The sequence below is a fragment of the Columba livia genome, chromosome 14, assembly GCF_036013475.1.
Source record: "Columba livia isolate bColLiv1 breed racing homer chromosome 14, bColLiv1.pat.W.v2, whole genome shotgun sequence".
Classification (NCBI taxonomy): Eukaryota; Metazoa; Chordata; class Aves; order Columbiformes; family Columbidae; genus Columba; species Columba livia.
This window is the reverse complement of record NC_088615.1, coordinates 7,310,462-7,334,924: the sequence shown is the minus strand read 5'-3', so window position 1 is coordinate 7,334,924 and position 24,463 is coordinate 7,310,462. Positions and strand designations below refer to the sequence as shown.

The 24,463-nt window shown below is 45.6% G+C and overlaps 1 protein-coding gene across 1 annotated transcript; it reads left to right on the top strand.

Annotated features, from left to right (window-relative positions):
• Positions 1-3,990: 3,990 nt before the first annotated feature.
• HMGXB3 (HMG-box containing 3) lies at positions 3,991-24,314 on the top strand. Its single transcript, XM_005503401.4, has 20 exons — positions 3,991-4,236; positions 5,193-5,340; positions 5,713-5,887; positions 6,310-6,873; positions 7,493-7,591; positions 9,099-9,230; positions 11,105-11,517; positions 11,864-12,039; positions 12,322-12,419; positions 12,967-13,065; positions 13,557-13,706; positions 15,412-15,713; positions 17,139-17,266; positions 17,890-18,021; positions 18,321-18,505; positions 19,106-19,325; positions 20,413-20,546; positions 20,953-21,069; positions 21,479-21,688; positions 22,265-24,314. The coding sequence occupies exons 1-20, from the start codon at positions 4,128-4,130 to the stop codon at positions 22,733-22,735; spliced, it is 4,062 nt and encodes a 1,353-aa protein (XP_005503458.2). The 5' UTR covers positions 3,991-4,127; the 3' UTR covers positions 22,736-24,314.
• The last annotated feature ends 149 nt before the right edge of the window (positions 24,315-24,463 follow it).

Sequence of the window (24,463 nt, the reverse complement as noted above, 5' to 3'; positions counted from 1 at the left end):
ATCGCCAAGTTTCTCTTCCTCATCATAAACTCTCTAGACAGTCTTTTTAACTGTGCCTCTTCTCACAGCTTTCATTATTTTCATCACCTAGCACAAAATACTTCTATACCTCATTTAGTAGAAAACTGTACAGAGATCAAATTTTAGTTTAAAACATGAAGGTCACCTCTAAACCTTGTTAGCAATTTTATTGAAATAACTAGAATAGAGTAGTCATACGAATCATTGCTCCCATTTTACTCTTTAGGAAAAATTGAATAAATGTCTTGAAAATGTTTTATGTAACCTTTTGGAAAGAAACATATTTTACTTGCTGTAAAATATGTGCTAGTTTGACTACCATTGAATATATTTGGTCAGGAGGTGACTCAGAAACCAAAGCAATTTCAAAGAAGAGAGGCAGGTTCTGTTTTATAAACACAGAAGCCCCAAGTACTATGTGTGGCTATGGCAGCCTCACAGAGAAATCGAAGTTTTTATGATCCTGGAAGATTGAGAGATTGGTACAATTTATCAGTTGAGCAGCTGCTTTGTTTTGGATAAAAAAAAGAAAATACCTTTTGCCACCTAAATCAAATATATCACTTTTGGTCCCTTATTCAATAATTTTGTGCTGTGAGTTTCCTGTTCAATGTCAGCCACAATTAAGAGCCAAAGTTTTGTTGTTTTGTAACCCCCACTCGCCTGAAACCTGTGAATATAATTTGAAACATTGAAAATGTTAACATTTCTGAGATCTGTGATGTTTGTACTTGCACACAGCTCCCAAACAAACCAGAATTCATCAGACATCTAACAAATCCCTTTTTCCTTTTCCAGTGGCGCTATTTTAAAAATAGTGACATTTTTATTGCAGGATTTCTGAGGGAAAAGGGGCTCCTTTACCCTCTGAAGATAGACAGATGCTCCGTCTTCGTCTCCAGTCCTCTGACTGCTGCTTTATCACGCTGTTGCAGTTATTCCCAGCACAAAGACCACGAACGGCGCAGTGAAATGGGAGCTGTAGCAGATGTGTGCAGAGCCACGGAGGAACTAGTTCAGTGTGTTTTTACTCTCAAAGGAAAGCAGGACCTCATGGTCACCAATGCAGCGCCCTAGCAAACCTCAGGAAGGTTTAAAATTATTTAGAAGGGCTGATGAAAACAGTCCCTGGTGACTACAGCTATAACAGGCCTACCTGACTGCTCTTACATCCCCTGCATGCCTCCCTCACCAAGGATGAGGCTCGGAATAGGTTCCATCGCAGATTTGATCCCTCCAACGTGAAAATGCCCCCCCTGAAGTTCTTGCCAGTGTTCTCCTCCTTGCTGCCGCACTGTCTCAGTCTCACATGAGTTTCATTTCAGGAATTGGTGTCACAAAAGCCTCTTGGAAACTGGTTCTGTTTGAGCACTGACAGAGAGATGATGTCAAATTGTGCTCAGAAAAGAGGCCTCAGCCCCACATCACTTGCATGACAAAGTTGTGTTGATGGAACAGGAGAAGAGATCGAGCCTTGGAAGGCTTTGTAGATGAGGGAGCTGGAGATGGATAGAACTAATAATAATCTGCTACAGTTTCTAATCTATTTAAACAGACTCTGAAGTCAACTCCTCAAAAGCACATGCTGGTACCTGCTGTGGTTTGGTGTCCTTTGAAATCCTTCAAAGTTGCTCTTGTGCTTTTTCAGGGAAATGAACAGGGAGATCCCTGTGTAATCTGCATCGTTACCTTTCATGTCTCGAGGTAATGACCCTTCAGGTGTCCTGAGGAGACAGCGCCTTTCCCTGCTGGCACAGCAGGTTCTCCTTTGTAACCTTCCTTGGGCTTACAATAGACAACGCCACACAGCAGCTTCCCCTGCTCTTCAAAATACTATTACAGCATACATAAAATCATTTACATGCTGTTAACATTTTTCTGAGATAAAACCGTTACATTCATGGAAGAGTCAAAATGCCCAATTTAGGAAGGAGTTTGTGTTTCTCATGCCATCAACAGCATGCACACCGTGAGAAACTCCTCTGTGAACGATGAGGAAAATACAGCTGCTTTCCTTCCTTTTTCTTTTCCTCTTATTTTTTCAGTTGTTCATTAGTCCTGTAAAGCAAATCAGCCCTTTTTTCCAAATATTTGGCTTGGTGATTCCAACAAAATTCTACCAGTCATGTGTTGATCCAGATAAAAGTACAGACCTTCAGAAAATTACCCTGGTTGGATGAAGCTGCGCAGCATTTGATGCAGAAGAGACACTTTGCCAACAATTTTTGCACATAAACACTAGCGGAGCACATAAACGGCTGCAGGCCTTCCTTCAGAAGAATAAATAACTGATTGCAGATTTAATACTGGCTGTCATATCACTGCTTTATGGATTTTATTAATGACCTGCTAGACAAAAGGAGCCTTTATTTGGCTCCTCCGAGATCTGAGAAGACATGTGATAGGTGTGGTTTACATTTCTCTAAAGTTAGAAGTCATGATGTAAAACATGGAAATAAGACAGAAATAGAACAAAAATTAAAAAAAAAGCCAAAAAGTGTAATTTGAAAAACATGTTAAAGCAATAGCTGCACAATATCCCGCTTTCCAAAAGGTTCAAAGGAAGAGGGTTATGGGTAGAGAGAGGCGAGAAAATAATTAGTCACGTATGGAAACTTTCATTCTTCAAAACTGAGTGAAAAACATGGGTGAGCAAGTGCTGGGACCCAAAGATCCCATGAACACTTGTAGCAGCTGTTACACCTGTGCTGATACCACATTGCACGCCAGGAAGATCTCCAGGGCCTCTTGTGCCGTGGCGGTGGCACCGGTGGAACAACCACTGCTCCAGCTGGGCGGCACTCAGCCTTCTTGTGTCTTCAGCTGGATCCAGTTTTTGGATTGCCACTTCATCTGCCTCATCGCTGGGAATGGAGCGGGACGGGCAGCACTGCTGGGCTGATGTTATGGGAGCCAAGAAGCTTCGCTCTGCCCTGCTGCCTGTCTGCTCCAGGGGCCAGGCCTGTGCCTGCTGCTCCGAGGAGCCCACAAGGGAGAAAAGCTGTGGAAAATCAGACCAAAAGTTGGCCTAGCACCACTGGAATGACAAATGCAACGTGAACCAACAGTGTGTCCTGGCAGCCCAGGGGCCACCGTGTCCTGGGCGCATCCAGCACAGCATCGCCAGCTGGGCAGGGAGGGGATTGTCCCACTCTGCTCTGCGGTGGCCTTGCCTGGAGCACAGCGTGCAGGTCTGGGCACCACAAAAGATAGAAAGGATTAAAAGGATACAAAGCTACTGGAGAGTGTCCATAAGAGGGCTATTAAGTTGGTGAGGGGTTTGGAGGGGAAGCCATATGAGAAGCAAATTAAAGTCACTTCGTTCAGCCTAGAAGAGACTGAGAGGAAACGTTATGGCAGTTACAGCTTCCTTACAAGGGTAGGAGGGACTGGCGTCGAGCTCTTCTCTTTAGCGACAGAACCCAAGGGAATGGCAGGAAGATGTGCCAGGGGAGGTTTAGGTTGGACATGAGGAAAAGGTTCTTCACACAGAGGGTGCTGGACACTGGAACAGGCTCCCCAGGGAGGTGTCACGGTCCCAAGGTTCGAGAGGCTGGACAACGTCCTCAGACACACGGTGTGAACTGTGGGGTTGTCCTGTGCACGGACAGGAGCTGGACTCGATGATCCTTGTGGGTCCCTTCCAGCTGAGGACGTCTTACGGTTCACTGAAGAACGCATGAATATGGTGCTGCTCCTGCAGAGCGCACTCCCCGCTTCCAGCGGCCGGAGCCCTTGGCTGATTACATTCTAATTGCGCTGCGCTCCCGTGTGACCGGCCCTGAGGAGAACTGGCGGGAAGTGCAGCCGCGCGCGCCACCTCCCCCGCGCGCCCCGAAGCGAGGAGACGCCGCGCACACGCAGACAACCTGAGCCCTCCCGGCCACCGTCCCGCGCCGCGCCGGCCCAGCCCGGCGTCCGACCTCGGCTGTCCCCGGCGCGGCCCCGCCCCCGTCCCGCCGCCACCCGGATGCTGTTGCCACGAGCACTTCCGGCGGGGGTGGCGGCCGAGGCGGAGGGTCCGGTGCTGTCCCGCCCCGCGGCCCGGCCTGGCCCAGCATGCCGGGGCTGCCCGCCCCGCCGAGCCCGCCCGCCCGCTGCTCTCCATGCGGCTGGGCCTCAGCTCCGCCGCTGCCTCCTGCGCGCCGCTGCGCCCCGGCTGGGACGTGACCGCCGCTCGGTGCCTGCCCGACCGCCCGTCACCGGTGCTGCCCGGTGAGTGGCCGAGGCGCCGGGGCCTTTCCTCGGGGGGCAGGGGCAAGATTCACCAAGGCCGGAGGGGACCCTGCCGCTTCCCTTCGCTTGCGGCGCTGTGGCGGTGACGGGGCCGCGGTTCGGCGGCGTTGGTGCCTGCGTGGGGCTGAGCGGCGGGTTGTGCGTGGGGTGGGGCTGCCCCTTGTCCCTGAGGCTTCTCGTGTCCCCTCTGCCCCCGCGCGGCAGAGGCCGGAGCTCTCGTGGGTGTTAAGCGCAGAGCCCCGGATGTCTTAGAATCATAGAATCATTTCGGTTGGAAAAGACCCCCAAAATCATCGAGTCCAACCCAGCTCTAGCACTAAACCATGTTCTGAAGAACCTCATCTACACATCTTTTAAACCCCTCCAGGGATGGTGACTCCACCACTGCCCTGGGCAGCCTGTTCCGATGCCTGACAACCCCTTCCAGGAAGAATTTTTTCCTAATATCCGATCCAAACCTCCCCTGGTGCAACTCGTGGCCGTTTCCTCCCATCACTTGCTATTCCTGATACAAGCCAGGGTGCTGTTGGCCTTTTTGGCCATCTTCTGGTGGGTAAGAGGATTATGAGGCTGCCGCACACCTTCAGCCTCTGCCCTTGATTTTGTGAATGTGGCCATGGTGTCTTGTAGCTGGACACCTGCTTGCTGGGTATGAGGCTCATTCAAGATTACCTGACTTACCTGAGAGGTTCCTGGGGAATTGCACCTTTTAAGTGCAGCGTGTCTGTGCTGAACTGATGGTAGTGAGGTCACAGTAGTAAAGGTGTTTTCTTCTAGAAATAGATAAATAGCAAACACACAGTTATATTGGTTCATTAACATCAAACTTACATGCCAGTGATGCTGTCAGTTTGCAAAGGTGATTAAGAGCAGTCTTGGTTGGGAGAAATGTTGTATAACTTGGTAAGTATGTAACATAACGTATGTATTTTTAGCAATGGAGGCTCCATATGATGGCACTGAAGTAACTGTGGTAATGGAGGAAATAGAGGGCACTTACACTTACGCATCGCCAGTGCCCTCTAAGAAGAAAAAGAAATATAAAAGTACTGGCGATCATGGAGAAAAAGCCAAAAAGCCTCGGTAAGTTCTTTCTGTCTTTATTTAGCTCCTGTGTAGGGCATGGGAGGAGTATTCCTTGTTTCTGATAAGAGGGAATTTTGTACTGCACTTGGAACACTTAATAGTGTAAAACATCACATATAAAAAATGAGTTTGACCCTTCGGGTTGCTCTAATGTCTTTGCCTTTGTGGGTGCTACTGTTGCTTGATTTATAGTTTGTGTATTCCCGAATAATTTGCTTTAGGTTCTTTCTCCTTACTACAGAGCTTCTCCTCAGAATCTTTGGTTAAATATAATGTGCTTGTCATTTCACCTTAAGACAAACATAAACCTTGCAAATTTCTTTTTCCAAAGGAATAACTTTAAGGTTTAAGTCTCTGGTTGCCTTTCAGATCCGCTTACCTCCTCTACTATTATGACATTTACTTGAAAGTACAGCAAGAGCTGCCCCACCTCCCTCAATCTGAAATCAACAAAAAGATCAGTGAGAGCTGGAGGTTGCTCAGTGTGGCTGAAAAAAGCTATTACTTGGAGAAAGCCAAGCTAGAGAAAGAGGGTTTGGACCCGGTAAGTCACCTTTCTGACAGTTCTTTGCCTGTTTACCTGTTTAAGCAGTGCTGTGTGTGGGAGAGTCGCTTAACTGTGGATTCCAGTTTGTATTTCTGCATTTTTGTAAAGAATTGATGTGAGAGGTCACTGCCTCTTACTTTAGTGTTGTGTTCAGTCAAGGGATAATGTTTCAAAATTCAAGATGGGTATGTCTAGTGCTCACTGATGGGGGTGGTGATTATTTGTGTGTCGTGTCATCGGCGTGACAGCTGGTGAAGCGGATGATAAAACCAGGGCTGAGAGGGATTCCTCTGGTGCTGTCACATGGAGAAATTTCCAGCAAACTACCTCAGGAAACCATTTGAAATTTAAGCAGGATTGAGAACTGAATCCCTTCTTTTCTCATATTCATTTATTCCATACTGTTTTTTTGCCAACAGAACTCCAAGGTGTCCATGCGAACTGCAGTAGTTCCAGACATTCCAGGCTTCCGTAAGATTCTTCCTCGCTCAGATTATATAATTATTCCCAAAAGCACTCTGCAGGAGGACAGGAGCAGGCAGTCGCTGGAACTGTGTGTGACACCGGGTCAGGCGGCATCCGAAGGGTTCACAGCTTCCACCAATCTCACAAACGTCTCCCGCGATGCTGTACAGAACATCCTGTCTGTGGACTCGGGCCACGCTGGCGTTTCTGAGCAGTGCATTGCCATCGAAGGGCTGGCAGAAGAGGCGGCGTCCTTCGGTCAGCCAGATGCTGTGGAAGAAGTGGTGGCATCAGAGGTTCTCTCTCACTACGTTGGGCCCGTGACAGAGAAAGTGGCTGGAGATATCCTCTTGGATGAGGCTTCTTTGGAAATAGAAGGGCAACCGTACGGAACAGCTCGGGTTGTTATTGAAGAGACTCTCGTTAGCAGCTCCGCAGACATCTCCAACGGGAACATCGCGGTGGCCCCTCCTCAGGTTTCAGATGGTGTGTCTGTGGTGACAGTGGTGACTGGGAGGGTAAGTTGCTCTGATGACACTGAGCCTCCTGTCAGTGTCTCACCTGAAGTGTCTGAGTGCTGTTTCACACATTTTACTTGAGAGCCTTAGTGGCTGCAGGGGATCCTGTGCTGCCCAGTGTGAGGGAAAAGGCGACTTTTCTAACTCGGTGATTTCAATGTCTCTGCGGGGTTGACTCTGCCATGTGCTGGTATCACTTCTGTTGTAAGATGACTGCTGGACGTTTTCTAAAATTATTTCTTATAGCAATACTTGGAGTGGATTCCACAGTTGGGCTACAAGATTTTGGGGAGAATAAATGTTACTTCTCTGCTACTGATAGCTGTTTTCCTGCTTGCAGATAGGTAGCAGGGAGTCCTTTTAAGTTGAAATGTTAGGAATCAGTTCTAGAAAACCTTATTCTGTGAAGAATTTGCTTTGCTATTTTCAGTTTACATCTGTGAAGAGTTTGGTAATTTCCAGTGTACCTGGTAAGCTCATTGCTTTTGAAACGATCACTCTTCTTTCCTACTTCCTGGTCTCATCAGTTCTTAAGGGATATGTTGAATGGTGGTATTCATGAGAGAGTGAGACACAGATTACCATGTCTCTTATTTTCTGCATGTATTTTTTGTTTTAGGATACTGAAGAGAATAGCTCCTCCACTCCTGCCACACAGTTTATTATGTTACCTTTGCCAGCTCATTCTGTTGTGGAGAACCCAGCTTCAATTAAATTGGTAAGAAATTCAGAGTCTTGTGTGCTATTACCAAGCGTTTGTCTTAAAGATGTTAAGAGTAAGAAGAGTTTGATCGTGGTCTAGTTCTTAGAGATAATCCAGTTTGGAGTCATTATCTTAGCTGATGTGTTTCTTGCCCCTGTTTTATGTATGTGCTACTGAGTGTCTCTGGCTCCTCAGAGTATCTTAGTGGGCCTATTTCTGTTGCCTTCTTTCTCAAGGAGTTCTGGGAGACAGCTGGAGTAGTTAATGCTATCACAACACACCGGGCCAACAGCAGGTTCAGTTTTGCCCTCTGTGTAGCCATCTCTCCTCTACTTGGATGCATAATTGTCTTCATAAAATGCTGGTGCCCATCCCTTTAGGGCAAATATCTGCTCTTGTGACAGAACACGTGAGCTCCCTGGTCTCGTGGTGTCACTTTGGCCACATGACAGGAGAGGAGCAATGACCTAAAGTTTTGAGAACCCATGTAAAAGGTTGTGTGGCCTGTTGCATGAGGAGGAATAATATTATTTCTCTAATATAACAACTCCAGCCAACTCTGCTTCTGTAGTCATTGTAGGATTTCATTGTACAGTCAGCACTGCAGCTCCTTAAGTTGTACAAGCTAGCACCAAATCCTGTTTTCCAGGTCATCCGTGCTTCCAGCTGGTGGAACACTGCAGATATTTATAGTGGTGCATAGCATGATGGTCTTCCAGGTGTCTTAGGGAGAGTTGGAAATACCTCAGGTTTCTGTTCTGAGAAGTGCCTAGCTTAAGTTGTCTCATTTCTTCGACAACAGCACATGCATTTCTAGAAAAATCTATCTAGTTAGGGACTTACAGTACAACAGCTCCCTCGGGAGTGTTGCATATAGAATATTGAGAATTGCTGTGCTGACAAAAACTCAATGTGTTGATGCAGTTATCCAGGCAAAGATGACAAGTTCTGCTTTAGTTGCCTTTATAAATAGCACCTGGTGGCGCTGTTGAAGTTAGTTTGTAGCAAGTTACAGTGAAGCACCAGGAGTACTTGACCACTGCACAAATCACTGATGAAAGCTGCCCATACATCATGAATCCTTGTCTCCAAGTCTTGTCACCCTGTTGACATGGGTCAATCACATCTTGCCTCGTTGCGGACTGCTCTTTGAATAATTCTCTTACCATCTTATTATGACTTTTTCATATTCATAGGAGAACTGTTACATCTCTGTAAATGCAAGGTTACCTTCTCCAGTAGGTTAAATGTGTTGTTGATCTCTGCTCTGCAGTTTGATATAAATTCTGGTAATACCGAAGGCTTTTGTAGAGACGGAGCATTTAGACTCAGAGCAGTTACAGTGCTGACTCACTCCAATCCAACTTGTGTGGTGGCTGATCAGTGAAAGGAATAACAGTGTAGGGCTGGTGATTTGCTGAGTAACGCTTGTAAAGTGCTTATGAGGAAAAAGGGAGTGATGAGCAGCACAGCTTCGTGATTTTCAGCTCTGTCAAAAAATTCTTGACAACTCTCGTTTCAGACAACCACCTATACTCGCAGGGGACATGGAAACTGCACCAATCCTGGCTGTTCCTTCACTTACGTCACCAGGCATAAGCCACCAAAATGCCCGACATGTGGGAACTTCCTGGGAGGGAAATGGATCCCAAAGGTATATTGGCCTTTCCTTTCCTGATTTTCAGACAAAAAGTGCTGTTTATGTGAATACCTGTGGTGTTTCTAGACCTGTAGATGTAGCACAGGAGCTCAGATGCCGGAATTGATCCCTGCACTTGTGTTCCAGTGCTTGTGCTGGTGCAAGTCACCATTGCAGGGGACACTTGGCCAGGGTGAGATGGACCTGAAATCACCAAATATGATGTAGACGCCACTTGTGATGGCATGAGGTACAATAGATGGGGCTGCGTTTGGTAACTCTTTGAGAGGACGCATTCTTCTGACCACCTGCCTGCATTATCATTCTGTGGCTGGAATGCATTGCCTGTTCTTCCTGCTACAGCCCTAGCGAAGGTCAGGAATTCAATTGAACCATTTGTGGTAATTCATCTGTGTTTGAAGTTCTACAAATTGAGGTTTTCTATGGTCTTTCAACATTGTTTTCCCAACAGAAAGACGGAACAATTCTCAACTATAGCAGGTACATGAGCCTTTGGGAGCTAGCTAATAAAATTGATCTAGTGAAGCGAAGTGTTGCTGAGTATTGCTGACTCATGGCCATGTATCTGATTGTTCATGATGTTCTGACCTTTGGCTGGAAGGAAATTCCCAAGTGTTGATGGGCTTACGAAGTTTGTTTGAGTGGAAAAGTCTTTCTCCACGTGATACCTACTCTGCTGAAGTTATTGGCATCTCTACTAGCTGCACACAGCAAAAAACACTTGATCATTAAACCTTGGCAACGTCATGGTAATTAGTCAGCTCTTAACAGATGTGCATTCATTAAATTTCCGTCTGGAACAAGTTTCCTCAGGCACAAGTTAGAGGATGTTCTCGGTTTGAAAATTTGCATTTATGTTCAGTGGCTTTACATGGATTTGTTCAGAACCTCCTTTGTTTTGTGTCTAGACCCATTTAACATTTTTTAAGCAAGCATCTTTTAGGCAAGAAATGTTTAGGCGCTGTACAAACTGTGTCGTGTCTGAACTGATGGCTGAAATGGCTGGCCTTCCTTTTTTTTTTTTGTTTTCTAGCTTTCAGTTTTATTCTGCTCTTTTGGGAACATGTTTGCATAAACAGTTCCACTTGTTTTTTGGCATTATGCCTTGGCAAAAACATGCACCAGCAGTTTTTTTTAACCAGTAATAACGTCAGTAGAACTGAAACTAAATATATGCATACCTTCATCTTCCTTGTAAAGAAAAGGGACTAGGTCAGAAGAGAACTGTAGAGAACATAGAATTAATGTGTTTATCATGCCAGAAACTCTTGATTCCATTTCTCATATGATTTTGCGTATTACTGATTCAGTGTTCCATCATACCTTTGTTGACCCAAATACATGGCTTCTGTAGCCTTAGTCTTGAAAGTAACATTTTTCTTAAAGTCAGAATACCTTCTTGAGTAATTCTGTGTCTCTTGACTTGCTCAAATCCATGCTTTTCTGACTGCATGTATCCAAAAGATACAAGTTCTCCATCCCTTTGGTTCCTCAGCAGTGTGGAGGAACAGGCAGCACCAGGGAGCTGCAGCTGTGAAAGAGGAACGTAGGAGGTGGGTCCTTGTTACAGAGGGTGGTGGGTGAGTTTGTGATGTTGATGCTAATGGTGATATTGGAGAGAGTTTAAGAAAGACCAATTATTCAAAGTAAAGAGTGTCTAAAAATAATACATGAAAGGCCAGGAGGCTTGGTAAAATGTTAACAGGGACTTCGCTGTTGTAGGAGATGAGGTATTTCTGGTCTTGTACAGTTCGCTGCTTAAACACTTAAAGATTTTGCTGGTTTGATCCAGCATTAAATAGGCTGTGGCAAATGTGGCATATATGAAAGCCTAAAGCTCTGAAATGTGACTTTCTCTTTCTTTTCAGGAAAAGCAACCAAAAAGCAAATCTGAGACAAATTCAGGCACCTCTCTTAAAACTCCAGTGGCTAAAAGAAGTCAACAGTCAATATTCACAGAACCGGCAGCTGTTAGCGAGAGCACCTCCAAGTCTGCCCTGGAAAGCTCTGAGGCGGTCAGCCAGCTGCTGAGTGCTGTGCCTGTTGGAGGGCAAGTGCAGGAGACGGAGTGGGAGGAGGTGATCATCTCGGAGGCTCACATTCTTGCAAACAACGTGCTTGCTGAAGACAGAGGGAGAGCTGTCGGAGTGATGCTGGGTCAAGGGACCCAACGGCCAGGAGACTCTTCTTCAGAGCAGGCAGAAAAAGATAACACAGGGCTGGGGATTCCAGCATCTTCTGAGGTACCAAGTCCAAATGCCTCTGCAAAAAAGCCAATAGGGTGAGTCAGTTTTCCATATGTTATGGGAGCGTGAGGTGTCTGGTTTGTGCTGGTGGGACTAATCCAAGAAATTGAAGGCTGTTGGCAGTGTTTCCTATAAGACCTGTTCTGTTTACTGTCTATTTTCTGCCACTTCAGGATTGTTCCTTTGAGATTGTTTTGTCCATCAGAGCTAATTTTGTTTTAAGTGATAAATTATAGTCACAGGGCAGATGTATCCTTAGCGCTATTTCTCTTTCTACAGCAATATTTGTGATTGTTGTGCTAATAAAGGGAAGAGACAAAAATTGAGGGTGAGAGGGAAACCATGGGATTTTCTTTCCAATTGTAGCTCTTGTCCTTTCAGAATTGATGCTTCAGCTGCTACACACAAAGGGCAAGAAGTAAAGAGTAAACCAAGACCTAAGCCCTCATTGCTGGCTGCAGCAAGACCCATGCGAGCCATTCTGCCCGCACCAGCCAGTGTGGGGAGAGAAGCCAGCGCTGAGCAGCCTACCAACAGACAGGCCTTTGCGAATACGGGTAAGAGCAGCATTCTCTGGTGTGCTTTGGGAGCGATTGTCTTTCCTTCCCACGTTGAATTGGACCCTGTCAAATAATAAGATGTGTCTGAAGGGGAGATAGTGACCTGTGCTAGAAAAAACACACTCTCTGAGTGTACAGGGCCATGAAACACCTGCTTGGGTCATTACAAGTTCAGAGGGGAAATCTCACATGACTATGGTGGCAGTTACCAAAGATATAAGAATGAAACAGGACCTGTTTTCTCCTCTCTAACCTGGTACATCCTTTTCCTCCTTCAAGACAAGCATTCCCCTGTGAGAACATCAGGCTTGAAGCCCAGTACATTGAAACAACTGGGTCAGTCAGTTCTGCAGCCACCAAGTGCCGAGGAGCGAAAGGTATCTGTGGTTTGTTCTTCAAGTGCATATTATTTTCCTTTGGGATATTTTTCCCCCAGGTGAGAGATATGCCCTAAGTGGTGAGAAATAGAACATAAAAATGCAGCAGCCTTATGATGATGGGATCTGTGACTGACAGTTCTTATGAGATGGCTCAGAAGCAGCACAAATACTGGATGGTTGAGTGTAGGAACTGATCTGATAGATGTGGTTGGACAATCTTTCTGGTGGCTGCTTTGAGAATCTCCCAGCTACTTCCAGAAGATGTTTTTTGAGGATCTGCTAGTGCTTTGATAATCTGACAGGCAACACTGAATACTGAATCTTTCACCTGTGAAATATGACTGAGTATGCCAAGATGCTGCAATACTTCTGTTTGAATTGTAATGACTTAGTATGCAAAACAGTGAGTTGTAGTCCTCTGATATTAAATGAACATTAATTGATTTCTTGAAGGTAAAAAATGCTAATAGGTATTGCTTACAGGATGTATGTATTCAGTAGTAGGTGTCTCATGGTTGGTGTTTCTTCTGCTTTCAATCTCTAGCTCCACAGTGCTTTGACCAGCAAGGCGTCTCAGGTTAAAGTAGTGGAGGTCAAACCAGACATATTCCCTTCCTACAAGTACAGCTGCACTGTAACTTTGGTGAGAATTTTTTAAATGGTCTGACTTCTGCTGTGGGGAGTGTCATCGCTGGGATGAGACTGTTCGGTGACTTTGGTTTTACTGACTTGCAGAAATGTATCTCATATCTAATGTGAGACAATCTGTACTTAGTCATCTGTTGACCTAAGCCAGGGTGACTGTACTCTGTTGCGGTCACGTTTGGGACTTTGTTAAGAGCGGATTTTTATTCTTCATGTCCTGGCATAATCCCCATCCTTCCTTGAGCTCAGCAGGGAGGATCAGTGGTTTCAGAATTAGTTTAGTATGTGTTTGTGGTCTCTGGAACAGGCCCCAAAATGTTTGAGTGCCAGTTAAAATGTTCTGTGCAAAGTGGCAGGACCTGCTCTTTGAGCTTTAAACGAGGTGTTACAAAGTGGTGAAAAAGCATGTGATATTCCAGCAGACTTTTCTAGAATCTTGTTGGCATCTGAAAGTCAAGGTCAGCAAACACCTTTTTTTGTGTCATTCAGGATTTGGGATTGGCAACATCACGTGGCAGAGGGAAATGCAAGAACCCCTCTTGCAGTTACGTGTATACAAACAGGCACAAGCCCCGAATCTGCCCAAGCTGCGGATACAATCTTGCCAAAGGCAGAGCTGAGAAAACAGCAAAATCCCTGGTAAGATTCAGAATGGTTTGTCTCATCAAGTGGCTGTTGTGGGGTGGGCAGCAAAGTACCTTAGTTTGCAAGTGTCCGTGGGAACACATTACTTGGTTAGAAAAGCTTAGCATAACAAAAAAAATTGTCTTATTAAAAATACTTGGGATGGTGTTCGTACTATTCAATTCCTGTAAGAATGGTGTTTCAGACAGAGGATGAGGCTGAGAGCGCTTGTCTCTGCCACTGGATGTCTCTGTAGCTTAAAAATGCTGAGGAAGTGTTGTACATGCTGGGGAAATCACCCTGAAGGCACATTCGTTGTGTGGTGTTGCTGAACTTCAGACTTCTTCAACAAACTCCCAAGTATGCTCTGCTTTGTGCCCGGATTGTGCCTAATGTCAGTTGAGTTAGTACATCTAGTACTAGAGCTTCCTATTTTTAGGGTTTTGTAGTGCAACTTTACTTCCACCTGAATTTATTTCTGGTAGTATTTTTTCTACTGCACGAAGAAGTTTTTCAGTTGTCTGCACTTCTACATAGATGTAAATAATGAATTCTGGTTTTTTGTTTCATTTGGGGCTTTTTTACATTTGAAGTTTCAAATGTTAGCTTTTCTCATACAGAATTACTTTGTTTAAAAAGATTAAAAAAGGAGCTGTCCTGTGCTTAGCTGAAGTGCCCATTCAGCACACAGACTCTGTTTTAGTCTATGTGGTAATGACTCTTCCACTTGTCTTTTTTTTGAAGAACAGAACTTTGTGTATTGTTTAAAAAAAACCAAAACAACCCAAAACAAACAAAAAACCCCCACCAAACTGAAAAACCACCACAACAAACTGAAATGGCCTGTGTGAAACTCAGACATTAGTAGCTGTGTAAAGAACAGTAGTGTGCTTAGCTCAGCTTGCATTTTGAGAGGCATGTGGCTTGTTTCTTCCTCATTTACTTTTTTTCCTATTTTCTGGTTCTAGATGTGTTTAACGTTCCTGTCACACAGTTCATGGTTGTCTCAGGGCTTTAGACTGAGCATTTGTCTTGTTGCTGGACTAGACAGAAAAACAGCTTGAAGTGTTGCGGAAGAGTTTAAGTGATTACCCAGATGAACCTGTTTGCGTTCTCCCTCTTCTTCCGAGCCATAGAGTTTGATTGTCCAGTGCTTGTGCATTTTGTCTCGGTAGCACAAATGTGTTGTGTGGTGTGGCTAACAACTATAGCTGATGAATTGTAATTGATAGTGTATTCTTTACATCACAGCCCCTAGTTCTTGTTTAGTACTTGTCTTCTTTAACCTCTGGAGAGGCAGACAGATGGTCAGCTGTCTGAGTATCTTATACAGGAGAACATGCTTGAGAGCCTATGGAGAAGGGCACTGATGATTGCGGGAATTACCAAAGTGTTTACATACCTGTTGATAGTTGTCCTCATCCTCTTGCTTCTGCATCTCTGCACTAATGCTCCAGTTTGGTGACAAATCTGTGGTGGTCCCATAGTGTTATGAGTTCTTCAAGGGCTGGGCTGTAAAAAAGTATTTTTGGTGAAGTAACATGGGCTTGAAGCTACTGTCTGGAGTAGTACTGTCTGGAGATTGAGCAGTGGAGTAGAAGTCAAGTTTACTGGGTACAAAGGTTACTGTGTTTTTTCTACCTTAAATGTCTTCTTTGGGCTTCTTAATATTTCATCCCCATGCTCGCCTGGTTGAAAATGTGTTTGACTTGCTTTCTAGGAGGTCAGTCCAGGTCAATCTGATGTGCTGAACACCAGCGAGCCCCTAACCCCAGCCCAGAAAGAGATCCAGCGTCAATCCACCCTGCAGCTGCTACGCAAGGTAATGCAGATCCCAGAGAACGAATCGGAGCTGGCCGAGGTCTTCACGCTCATCCACGAACTCAACAGCTCGCGGCTCATCCTCTCCAACGTGAGTGAGGAGACAGTCACCATAGAGCAGACCTCCTGGTCAAACTACTATGAGTCTCCGTCTGCACAGTGCTTCCTCTGTAACAGCCCGTTGTTCAAGGGGGGACAGAAGTAAGATTCTGTTTTAGACTTGTGACCCTTTCAAACTTGTGCTGATGTTCTATGTTAAAAGCGTGCCTGAAATAGTATTTGCTCTAGCCCCTGGTACTGAAGCTGGTGTGACACTGAATAAGCTACATGTGTGTGGAGAGGGTTTAGCTGGTTAGTGAGAAGCTGTTACTCCTGTGCGATGTAGTTTGTCACAGCTACTGTTTCTGTACAGCAGGAGAGCTTGGTCAAAGAGTGATTGCTAAGTCTAGATGTTGTTTTTTTTCTTGAAACGGAATCTTTTTATTAGTCATCTCTTCTTTGTTTTCCAGTCTGTTTTGAGGCTGACAGAGGCAAAATTGTGGGATTATAGATGTGCATGATGTGACTTCCCTTTTCTCTCCCCGATCTGAGTATTTCATGCGTGGATCTTCTTGCTTACGATATTTTTGCTCATTTCATGGCTTAGTGTGGGCTTGAGTGAATCCTTTTTTTGGAACAAATATCCAAATTGAAACCTGAATGACTTTCAGAAATTACCAGAGTATAGGCTAGATGACCTTAACTAGATTTGTATAAAAGCCCGTAGTGTAGGATATCTCCTCACTGGATCTGCCAAACATCCTCCTGTTGCCAAAAGCCTGAGCTGAAACATTTCCTACAGCAAAATGTCAGGTAGTTCATTGTTGTTTTTTTTCTTCAACCAGAAAGATTTTCTTGATACCAATTAAGGATGTTTGCTTTGGTCAGACTCATACTAATTGAGTTTTTTTTCAGCAGAAACACTTTTTATACTCAGTAATATTTGCAGAACAGTGCTATCTTCCATCCTGTCCCTCGCCTTGTGACTTACTAACCCATGCATTGTAAATCTTTGCTGCAATGCTCCGAGCGTGGGACCCTCATGTGTGCCTGCACAGGCTCTAATCAAACCCCTGCCAGCGGGAGGGAGATCGCTTTGACTTTGATTCCTATTTTCTCAGGTGCAGAGCTATATTTCTGCCACTAGTGCACAACTGGCATTTTCCTGTCTGAACTTCCTCCTTGACAGCTGTACTGTAGGGGGCAGAGGCTTTTCTGAACCTTGCTGTGTGCAGGGACAGGCTGTCACGTAGAATGTGTTATTAGTCACCACTTGTTGCCCCACAGCAACAGGGTTGATACTTCTCCCAGGGCAGCTGGGCGGTAGATTTTCTCTGCCTCTAAAATACTCTGTGCCAAATGTATGGAGCTGGAGACGTGCTGTAGCACTGTTAAAAGAATATGAGCAATGACCTGACTCTGCCAGGGGAATCCATTTTTAAATTTACCTTCTTTTTTTCTGGTGTGAAATGGTGTGAACTGACATATTAATGAACTGACCTCAGCTAGAACATTTTAGGTTACTGCAGGAGAGGACTGTAAAAGCTGCTGACTTGCCTTTGAGTCGTCTTTTGTTGTCTGTTGCAGTTCCCTTGCTGGTCCTCAGGAGTGCTGGCTGCTGACAGCCAACAGATTACAGGTGGTTACAGCTCAGGTCAAAGTGTGCTTGAACCCACAGTGTCTGGCCCTCCACAGCTTCACTGATATTTACACAGGTAGGAGAAATGTTAGCACACCAACTTAGAGCATGACTACTGCTTAAACCTTTCAGAAGCCTTAGGACTGTATCATGACATTGTCTTTGTACAGAAAAGTCTGTTCCCTGCCCCAGTATATTAAAATTGAATTATTTTTGACTTGCACTATTCTGCTGCTTCTGCAAGTCATTCTGTATTTGTGAGAAAAACACATGTGAATGCTTTGCTGAGGAAGACTCTGCTTTGCTTCACCAGTGTAGGACTCCTCTGTTTAAGTGGCAAATGTTGAATTCTGGAAGGCAGTAACTGAGATCATAGTCAAAGACATCTCTGCAGAGTGCTGCTTCTCAGTGTTGACTGGTGGGAACTGGAGTGGCAGTCACTGTGCTGCTAGGCAGCGTGGAGCTGAGGAGATGGGTTGGCTGCTGTTCCTTGTAGCTTTTTAAATTTAAAGGCAAGGCTGTGAAAGGAGCTAATCTTGCTAATGTGCAGAGGGAACAGTCCCAGAAGCACTATCCACCTGCTTCTGTTATCCTCTGAACCATACTCCTGTGAGTGTTTTGCCTATCAGTACAGAATATAGTTACTGGTAAGCAAGATCTGTAACCCTACAGACAGTAACTGTCTTGTTTTAACTGCAGGCCTTTTCAATGTGGGTAACAAGTTGCTAGTGAGCTTGGATCTTCTGTTTGCAATCCGAAACCACATTAAACTTGGAGAGGATCCCAGAGTGGCTGTTGGCAATATTCTTGACTCTGTTCAGGAGCAAACTGGTGGGTTCTCCTACTTGTGGTGCGGGTTGTTTTTTTTGCCTTTTTTTTTTTTACCATAATGTACCAAACTATGACGTACTGATGACTGTTAGGTTACAAAAGGGCAAAACTCACCTTTTCTGATATGGTGTGTTCCTATTAAATCACTTCCTAGACCAAACAGTGGTCACCTCTGTGACCAGTTCTCTGTAACAATTCTCTGGAACACAGTTTTGTTTTGTTCTTAATAGGAGAGTTCTTCTACCTCTCCACTGACTTTAGGAAGTGAAAGCTGTAACAGTGGCATGTTCTCTTTTCAGAAAAAAGCCTGAGCCCCGATGAGCAGGTTCAGCTTCAGGAACTGCTGTGCAATGGCTACTGGGCCTTTGAATGCCTCACAGTCCGGGATTACAATGATATGATCTGCGGAATCTGTGGCATAACCCCCAAGGTGGAAATAGCCCAGAGGAATGTGGAAAATGTCCTGGCACTGAAAAATATAGAGGTAGGCTTTTCGCAAACTTCACATTCTCTTTGTTTTCAAAGCAGATCACAGTGACTTTTGCTGACTCTGGGCTTTGTAATGTACGATAATTACACGAGAGCTTTGTGAGCAGTTTTCTGCTCATGCCTGGCAAGAGGATGTGGCTGGAGTGGTGATGCCTGCACTTCCTCTTAGAAGTGTTGATGTATGGTTTGGGAAAAACACAATCCCCTGGCCCTGGACCACAGCTTTTGTCCAGCAGCCTCTGACAGTAGAGACCTTGGATGAAAATTGCTGAACTTGACCTTCTTCCTTTGATGTGAAGATGTTCTTCTTTTTTTTCCCCTAACAGCAGTTTCCTTGAGGTGTTGTCTTCTCTAATGGGAAAAAAAAAAAGCCCCAGTAGTAGTATGTAGCATGTATGGCTTTTATGTCGAATAAATAGTTCTGACTATCACCCAGTGGAATGTGGTTGTGGTGAACTCTAAGAGCCTGGGGTCACCTTGTTATATTCAGGCTAAGGCCTCTCCTGGATAATCCTCCTGCCTTGAGTGAGGCTGACACAGAACTGTCAGGTGAACTGTGGTTGTGTTTGACCAGTGTGTTTCTTGCTCTTTCCAGTTCACTTGGCCAGAATTCTTGCCATCAAGTGAAGTGAACGTAGAAGACTTCTGGTCCACAATGGAGACAGAGGTGATTGAGCAGGTGGCTTTTCCTTCTAGCATTCCCATCACAAAGTTTGATGCTTCTATTGTTGCTCCTTTCTTCCCTCCACTGATGAGAGGAGCAATGGTGATCAATACTGAGAAGGACAAGAACCTGGATGCACAGCCGGTGCCAGGTAACTGCAGAGGTTGTGCTTATTAAGGAAGTGCTTTGCGTGGCAGCAACTTAGGTCTTTTGGTGATGTTTAGAGTTGAGAACTGATGATTGTGTGACTCTTTAAACATTATGTCTGCTGAGAGAAGGCAGGAACACTGGGGTGAGTTCAGCTATTCTCAGAATACTGAGCAGTTTGGGCATTTTCCTGCGAGGTGAAGCTTGAATGCTCAGAGCAGGTGTGCTCTGGTATGTTTGAGACATGTGGGGTGTGAAAACACTGCACCCCAAGTTAGATGTGGTGTGATTGCAGAGGGGATCATGTGCAACCTGAATTCCAGTCAGTATTTGTTTCATCTTAAGCTGATACTTGGACTGTGATATGTCAGGGCTTGATCTGTCAATATCATGATGTCAATATAAAGGCTGAATAAGGTTTTACAGAACTTGAAAAAAGACTAGAAGATGCATTTTTTAGTCCCGATCAGTGTTATCAACACTCAGTATAACCAGAACATTGACTGCACATAGCTGGAAACCATGAGATGAATAAGCTCAGATATATGAGAGCGAAATTTAGTTAGTACCTGGTTCCCTCAACAGTTTAGATATTAGGTATAAGAAGGAAAACTGGCTCTATGAGCTTAACAGATCTATGAGTTGGCTTTGCAGGAAAAGCTGCAGCTGTTTTAGAGGGTTGAACTGCTGAAGCACTACATGGGCTTTTGTGGAAGTGCAGCTCTGGAGAAAGAACCAGGGAGATGTGAAGGGTAATCCTGGAGCTGCTCAGTGCGAAGGTTGCAGGCGCATTTCTCTGTGCTTCTCTGTCACTTGTTTATCCTTGCGTCAGTCCAACAAGGTTACAGATGACAGGATACAGAAGTATTCATGGAGTCTGTGGCTTTGCTGGGCTCAGGCTGGTGACTCCCCCGAGCGAAGGGTTTGAGAGAAGTGTGGGCTGTGACGCGCTTTGGAAATAGAACTATTCACAGCTTTCTGTTGCTGGGAGTTGGTCACACAGTCTCTGCTGCTGTTGTCTTCAGGAGAAAATATTTTGGTGACTTCCCTTCCTGAGAATGAGTACTGAGACTTGTTTCCTTCTTTTACAGGTAATGGGAGTGCTTTGGTGAGGCTCCTTCAGGAAGAAAACTTGAGGCTTGAGATGATAAGCTCTTACAGTGAGGCAGAACTGCAGAGCTTTCTGACACAGTGTGACATCCCCTGGAAGGTTTCGGATACAAAGGTAATGTCTTGTTTGCCCACATACACGCCTGCAGGAGTGGAGCTTTTCTTCACTGTCCTGCCCTCATTCACAACTTGCCATCCTAGATAATTAACTCTTCATTTGACTGCATGAAGGGCAGGGGTGGGTTGGCAGTGAGTGCCTGCAGATTATAGGGTAACTCGCACATGGTGAAAAAAATTGAGCCTTTGTGGGCTAGAAGAAAGGAAGCCTGTAATTACCTTGTCACAGGCTCAGCATCATGTAATTGCTTGTCATCCTTGTGGTGCTGAGTGTGGGATTAGGAAGTTATTGGGTGAAGTGCAAATTAGGATTTGGGAGACCTTGCCTGCAGCCGTCTCTCTTTCTGGAGGAGTCCATTAATTTTAGCCACATACAGACTTTCTCTGGGGCCTGTCTTTTCTAGGACCAGCTCTGCTACTCCCTCCTGGCTCTCTATGAGTTTGTACAGAATGGGACAAACATCACGAAAACTTCTGCTCATCACACAGGAGGGAAAATCTACAAAGTGTGTCCACATCAGGTAAGGAAGGCTGGAGTCAGCTATTCACTATTATCTGATTTACCAGTGTGGAACTCATTAAATAGAAGCAATGGAGGGGGCCTCTCTGAGCCTTGGGAATGAAACACTTTGCCTCGGGGGTTTGGAGTGTGAGCACTCCTGCAGGAGATTTCAAGATCAAGCAGTGATGTGGAGCCTGGTTTTGATGTTGCTGCTGGGGTGGAATTGAAAATCACCTGTCTCTGAACAAGATGAAGTTAATGTGTATGAGGAGGAAACAATATCTTCCGCGAAAGTAACTGTCTGGTTACTGTATTGTCTGGAATATCTGAAAGGAAGCTTAATTTTTTTTTTGTAAGACTATATTTTTTTCCATAAGTTTTCAGTTTTATTTTGCGATTTGGTGATAAGCCTTTTTTTTTTTCCCCAGGTTGTGTGTGGCTCAAAGTACATAGTAAGAGGAGAAAATGCCCGGGATCATGTGGACTTGTTGGTTTCCTCACGTCACTGGCCTCCAGTGTATGTTGTTGATACAGCCTCTTCAGTGGCACTGTGTGCAGACATCTGCTGTCCTGGCCTGACTTCCCAGATGTGGGGGAAAAACCAGGGCTGCTTCTCTGACCCCATGGATCCTCCCACGGTTAGTTTCGTCCACCCTTGCACTGTGCTGTGCCAGTCCAACATGGAAAGGTTTCAAGTGAGATTTAAAATAAAAGAAAAATGTAAAAGTATATGTAACCTGCATTGTTCCTCAAGGTAATTGGACCTGATAAGTATCTCCTGACAAGGACCTTTACCAGTGAGCAGCTTTTGAGCATAGCAAAAGGTGTTCATTGTTGCTTGGGGCATGGTGTTAGGTCTGTGCTCCCTATTAGGAGGAGCTGTGCTGAAAGTGCATGGTATAATGACAGTTCAAATCATGAACTGTGGAGGAAATAGCTTATTTTGACACACCAACTCACTTCTCTCAAACTACTGCTATTACTTGAGAAATGGGAGAGGAATAGAGTTGCTAGTGCCTTGGAATTATCTCTGGGGACACACAAGTGAGGATGGAGTGTACAGAACCACCTTTGTGGCATTTAGTCGCCTAAATCGGCCTGAATCAATTATCCCTCCCTCTGTCCTGGGTCATAGTGCTGGTTGGTGGTTTTGTCTTGTTCTTAGCTGTGGGCATTTGCTTCATGTTCTATCTGGTGTGTATTCTCTCTCCCAGTACGTGTCCTGCCCCGAACTGCAAGACCAGCACTACAGCGTAGATGTGACTGTGGCTGAGCATTCTGTTCAGCACCCGATCACCAAGTCGTCCACACGCCGAATTGTTCACGCGTGTTCGGAGCAGAACAGCCACCAAGATCCGACGGCTCAGCATCACTGCATCTCCCTTTGCCGAGAGCTGGAGCCTTATGGTGCCGTCATCGCTGCCATCAACGACAGCAAAACGAGCAACATCCGCCAAAGGCCCATCACCTTCGAGAACGCCACGCACTATTACCTCTACAACCGCCTCGTGGACTTCCTCACTAGCAGGGAAATTGTGAATCGGCAGATCCAGGAGATCGTGCAGAGCTGCCAGCCTGGGGAGGTGGTGATTCGCGATGCTCTCTACCGGCTTGGAGTGGCCCAGATCAAAACAGAAACAGAAGAGGATGAAGAGGGGAAGCAGGAGGATGATAAAGTTTGCTGAGTAACAGAACAGCTGGTTGGTTTCTCTCTCTGGTCATGTGGAGGGGTGGTTCTGGGCCAGCTTCTGCAAGGTTTGGGCAGCTGTCTGGCTTGAGAGTTTATTTTTACAGGTTGGAGATGTGTGCCGGTGGCTTTGACTGCTGTTACTGACCAAAGAGCTGTGTGCTTCCAGAGTGTCACCATTGCCGCTGCTGCATGTGGGTCTGTCACCGCCTCGCTGAAGGCTGCAGCTGCCTCCCGAGGTGTGTGATGGACCTGCTGTTCCATGCTGGGAAATGTCGCCCTCCCTGCAGCTGCCGAGGTGGAGAAGGGAGAGATGTTTCTGGTAGCAGGGAGTACGCATGGTCAAGCGCACAGGTTTTTTAATTCTGAATCTTGCTTGCTGACTTCTTTGTGCATATTGGTGGCAGGGCTGGGGGGGTGGGAGCAGGTGTGGAAGGCAGATGGCTAATGAGAATTCCCCCAGAACGTTGTGAGTGGATTAGCTTAGGACACCGACTCCTGCTTAGAAACCTTAGAGAGCTTATGCATCGGTTGCAAGGAGTCTTTAGTTGAGGAGGAGCCACGCAGCTTTAGGTGTCGCATCGGGGGACCTTCCCTGGATCCAGGATTGTGGGTGCTTTGGCTGCAGGAAGTTTCTAGAATTGTTTATCCCTTCACATAAGCACTAATAATTTAGAAGCTGGAACATACAGTGAGTGAAAAGTGTTCTGTATGTTAAGGGAAGAACTGATGGAGTGAGCCCCAGGGGAGCCAAGCTCATTGGCGGAGCTGTATGAGCACTGGGTAAGCTGGCAGCTGGAGACAGGGGAAGGACAGTCAAAATTTCTGTGCTGTCTTCCTGGACAGTTTGGTTTTCTTTTTAATCAGCTTTATCCTGTTCAAGGACACGAGTTTGGTTTGTGTTGCCATGCCCTTAGAACAGAATCACAAAGACGGTCTGTGGGTCAAGGAGGAATGATGCAGTGCCAGTGGAGCAGGCAGGGTTTGGTGTTCCTCCCTTGGAGGCGGCGCTGGGAGAGCTCCATCCATGTGTGCCATCTCAGTGCTCTGTTAGGTGTTGTATTTGACCTGCCCCTGTCCGTGCAGTGCTGTGCAGGTTAGAGAAGTCTCATCCTACCCAGTTTGCTTTATCAGCTCCTTGAGAGACATGGGGCTGAGGCGTCTGTCCCTGCAGCACGTCTGAAAAACACCTTGGGCTGCGGCTGTGAAGCTGTGTGTTAATTTTCTGCTGCCAGCTCCCTTTGCTCTTGCTGGCGCTGGGTGTGGGTGCGTGTTTGCTGTGACCCACAGAGGAGGGGGATGCTGGACTGTTAAGTTGCGATCCAGGGAGCTCATTTTGGCTGAGCAGCGGGGAAGATTCAGAGGCTTGCGGTGTGGTTGAAAACTCCCTTCTGTGAAGGGGAACTTGTTGAGTACCATACTGTTAAAGTAAATGTATTAAGTCTGATCAAATGCAGTAATTATGGCTTGGGGTTTTTCTGTTAAGAACATTAACTTATTATAAGAGACATTAGTGACTTTTTTCAGTCAGTGATAAAGTTTAATAAATTATCTCCAATTTTGGGGGTGAAACTGTGGCCAAGTGACTTGTTTTTTGTGTGTAAGACATGGAGGACGGCAGTTGGAAAGGGCACCAGCACTGGGTGGATGTACCTGTGATTCCAGTCTGCACGCCATGGTGCTGGGAAAAGCCTGGAGTCTCAGAAGCAAGGTGTCCCGAGAGGAG